Source organism: Kogia breviceps, chromosome 4 (genome assembly GCF_026419965.1).
Source record: "Kogia breviceps isolate mKogBre1 chromosome 4, mKogBre1 haplotype 1, whole genome shotgun sequence".
Taxonomy (NCBI): Eukaryota; Metazoa; Chordata; class Mammalia; order Artiodactyla; family Physeteridae; genus Kogia; species Kogia breviceps.
In genome coordinates, this window is record NC_081313.1 from 103,448,773 (window position 1) to 103,453,320 (window position 4,548).

The following is a 4,548-nucleotide window of genomic DNA, read 5'->3' on the forward strand; positions in this document are numbered from 1 at the left end:
TTTAGATTCTTTTTGTTTCCAATCACTACTTTCCCTATTGTGTCTTCTTGGTCAAAAGTGATAATATTTTTAAAAAATTGGTACAACAAGTGCCTGAAGAGATGAAATTTTGCCTTCTAAAGTTGGAGAGAGTCTCGAGCTCTAGCTGTCAGCCAAGCGTACGAGCTCTGCGATCAGCGGCCACCATCAATGTTGCTTCGCTTCCTCTGGGCTCATCTGCACCACTTGCTCGCCATACACTCTGCCGTCATAAGCCGCCATCATGGTAAAGCTTGCAAAGGCCGGTAAAAATCAAGGTGACCCCAAGAAAATGGCTCCTCCCCCAAAGGAGGTAGAAGAAGACAGTGAAGATGAGGAAATGTCAGAAGATGAAGAGGATGATAGCAGTGGAGAAGAGGTTGTTATGCCTCAGAAAAAAGGAAAAAAGGCTACCACAACTCCAGCAAAGAAGATGATGGTTTCCCCAACAAAAAAGGTTGCAGTTGGCACACTGGCAAAGAAAGCAGTTGTCACGCCTGGCAAAAAGGCAGCCGCTATGCCAGCCAAGAAGACAGTTACACCTGCCAAGGCAGTAGCAACACCTGGCAAAGCATTGGTAGCAACCCCTGGTAAGAAGGGAGCAGCTGCTCCAGCCAAGGGAGAAAAGAACAGCAAGAATGCCAAGAAGGAAGACAGTGATGAGGAAGATGAAGACTATGGTGAAGAGGAGGATTATGATGAATTCGTGCCAGCAGTGATGAAAGCAGCTGCTGCTCCTGCCTCAGATGATGAGGATGACGAGGATGAAGATGAAGATGACGAGGATGAAGATGACGATGAAGACGATGAAGATGACAATGAAGACGATGATGACTCTGAAGAAGCAGCTATGGAGACAGCACCAGCCAAAGGAAAGAAAGCTCCGGCAAAAACTGCTCCTGTGAAGGCAAAGAGCATTGCTGAAGATGAAGATGAAGAGGATGATGATGAGGATGAAGTCGAGGAGGAGGAAGAGGATGACGAGGAGGAGGGGGAAGAGGAGGAAGAACTTGTCAAAGAAGCACCTGGAAAACGAAAGAAGGAAATGGCCAATCAAGAAGCAGCTCCTGAAGCCAAGAAACAGAAAGTGGAAGCCACAGAACCAACTACATCTTTCAATCTCTTTGTTGGAAACCTGAACTTCAGTAAATCTGCTCCTGAATTGAAAACGGGTATCAGTGACCTTTTTGCTAAAAATGATCTCGCAGTTGTTGATGTCAGAATTGGTGTGTCTAGGAAGTTTGGCTATGTGGTGTTTGAATCTGCTGAAGACCTGGAGAAAGCCTTGGAACTCACTGGTTTAAAAGTTTTTGGCAATGAAATTAAACTAGAAAAGCCAAAGGGAAAAGACAGTAAGAAAGATCGAGATGCGAGAACACTTTTGGCTAAAAATCTGTCTTATAAAGTTACTCAGGAAGAATTAAAAGAAGTGTTTGAAGATGCTGTGGAGATAAGATTAGTCAGCAAGGATGGAAAGACTAAAGGGATTGCTTATATTGAATTTAAGACAGAAGCTGAATTTAAGACAGAGAAAACCTTGGAAGAAAAGCAGGGAACAGAGATAGATGGGCAATCCATTTCCCTGTACTATACCGGGGAGAAAAGTCAAAGTCAAGACTATAGAGGTGGAAAGAATAGCACTTGGAGTGGTGAATCAAAAACCCTGGTTTTAAGCAACCTCTCCTATAGTGCAATGGAAGAAACTCTTCAGGAAGTATTTGAGAAGGCAACATTTACCAAAGTGCCCCAGAACCAAAACGGCAAATCTAAAGGGTATGCATTTATAGAATTTGCTTCATTTGAAGATGTTAAAGAAGCTATAAATTCATGTAATAAAAGGGAAATTGAGGGCAGAGCCATCAGGCTGGAGTTGCAAGGACCCAGGGGATCACCTAATGCAAGAAGCCATCCATCCAAAACTCTGTTTGTCAAAGGTCTGTCTGAGGATACTACAGAAGAGACATTAAAGGAGTCATTTGATGGCTCTATTCGTGCAAGGATAGTCACTGACTGGGAGACTGGATCCTCCAAGGGGTTTGGTTTTGTAGACTTCAACAGCGAGGAAGATGCCAAAGCTGCCAAGGAGGCCATGGAAGATGGTGAAATTGATGGAAACAAAGTTACTTTGGACTGGGCCAAGCCTAAGGGTGAAGGTGGCTTCAGTGGCCGAGGTGGATTTGGTGGCAGAGGCCAGGGAGGCTTTGGAGGGTGAGGAGGCTTCCGAGGAGGCAGAGGAGGACGAGGAGACCACAAGCCACAAGGAAAGAAGACGAAGTTTGAATAGTTTCTTCTATCCCTGTCTTTCCCTCTTCCATTTGAAAGAAAGGACTCTGAGGTTTTTACTCTGTTACCTGCTCAATTACAGACCCTTCTGAGGACATTCCAAGACAGTATACAGCCCTGTGGTCTACTTGGAAATACGTATAAATAACATTTCAAGGGAGATAACCCTGATGGTGTTGACTGGATATTCGTATAAACTTTTTAAAGAGATGAGTGATAGAGCTAACCCTTATCTGTAAGTTTTGAATTTATATTGTTTCTTCATACGTACAAAACCATTTTTCTCCTATGGAGTTTTTTGGTTTTGGTTTTTTGTTTTTGTTTTTTTTTTTTTGCGTTGGGGGGTTGTAAAGGAAAGCAGAATGTTTTATCATATTTTTGCTTTAGCAACTTTGGGACAAATTTAAAGTCCTAAACTCTGGTGCCAGACTTGTTAAAAAATAAAATAAAATAAAGTTGGAGAGAATAATTTGAAATTTGCTATTGATTTTCTGTTTCTAAAGAGGAAAACATTAATTTCCATTAATAATAGGTTTTCTGTTGTTTTAGCAAAAATACCACCATCTGATTTTTCACTCATTGATTTTAAAAATATACACTGAATGACTACTATACATCAAGCATTGTTCTGGATCTTTGGGATCCATTAGTGAATAAGACAGGCAAGATCCCTGTCCCAGTAGAGATCACATTCTTAATGGGGAAGAGAGAGACAATGCTATAATAAATAAGTAAATTATGTGGTATGTTAGAAGATGTTATTTGCCAAGGGAAGAAGGATATTTATATGGGGTATGGGATGGGGAGCTATAGGGCATGTTGTAGACATGAATAAATAGCATATATTCCCCCACTGTTCTTGAACAAAACCTTTGAAATCACCATCACTCTGAAAGCAGAGATGAACCTTGAAATGTCATTTTTAGTATGGCAAAGTGGGTGTATCTTCAGATTTAGAGACCATTTTCTTTTAAACTATGTATTTAAACTGGACTCACACTAAAAATGATTGGTTATTTCTGGGGGATGTGTGTGAATCCTTGGCACTCAAGCAGGGAATATGAGTTCTTTACTTTGTCCAAAGGAGAGACTGTGGGAAGGATCCTGGATTGGCTTGGTAGAGCCCTGCTTGGACAGGATATCACATCTGGTGTGATTCAGCATAGGAGATCCCAGAGCCTGAGAATGTGGAACTGTAGAAACCCTCTTGATGGAAATAGAGATTTGAGTTTCCTCTGGAAAGATTGTAAATGTTCACATTGGTCAGGAAATGGGAAGGCCTCTTAAGGGGAGGTAGAAAGGCCACTTTTCTTTCAGGGGAGCATGTACTTAGGGGACAGCATTCTGAAGTTAAGGGACACCTTGTTTTATATGATGGTGATGTCTGGGCACAAATCTAAGTAATAGTAGAATTCTTCTTTAAGATGATAAAATAGATTATCATTATCTATCATTATCATATCTAATCAAGTGTTAACGTAATACTGAAACTCTTGTGGCTTCTCTTTCAGGTGGAGTACAACCGGGCTGGTGATGATCACTATTCATTGTTATAGTCCGAAAGTTCTGAACTAAACAATAAGACATGAAATAAAAATAAATGGTGTGGGCTTCCCTGGTGGCGCAGTGGTTGAGAGTTTGCCTGCTAATGCAGGAGACACAGGTTCGAGCCCTGGTCTGGAAGGATCCCACATGCCGCGGAGCAACTAGGCCCGTGAGCCACAACTACTGAGCCTGTGTGTCTGGAGGCTGTGCTCCGCAACAAGAGAGGCCGCGATAGTGAGAGGCCTGCACACCACGATGAAGAGTGGCCCCCGCTTGGCACAACTAGAGAAGCCCTCGCACAGAAACGAAGACCCAACACAGCAAAAATAAATAAATTAATTAATTTTTAAAAAAGGGGAAAAATAAATGGTGTAACTACCACAAAAGAGGACTGTTACCTAGAAATGTCAAAATAATTAGCTGAAAGAACTTCATAATTTGTAAGACTCGGCAAAGTGCCTGAATACAAGGTGAATATCCAAATATCTAGAGAGCTCCATTAAACAGATATTATATAGTTAGAAAATATAGTAATGAAAAAGAAGTTCCATTTATAATAAAAATTAAAAATGAGAAATCTTCCCAGAATCACCTTTCTAAGAAATATGAGAAACTTTTATTGAGAAAGGGACAAAACTACTCTAAGAAATATAAAAGAAATAGATGGGGAGCTAAACCTTAGTTCAGGATTGGAGTAGCAGT

The 4,548-nt window shown here is 41.1% G+C and overlaps 1 protein-coding gene across 1 annotated transcript; it reads left to right on the forward strand.

The window, feature by feature from the left end:
* Positions 1-237: 237 nt before the first annotated feature.
* On the forward strand, positions 238-2,541 carry LOC131755219 (nucleolin-like). The gene has a single exon (XM_059061581.2). The coding sequence runs from the start codon at positions 263-265 to the stop codon at positions 2,228-2,230; it is 1,968 nt and encodes a 655-aa protein (XP_058917564.1). The 5' UTR covers positions 238-262; the 3' UTR covers positions 2,231-2,541.
* Positions 2,542-4,548: the final 2,007 nt, after the last annotated feature.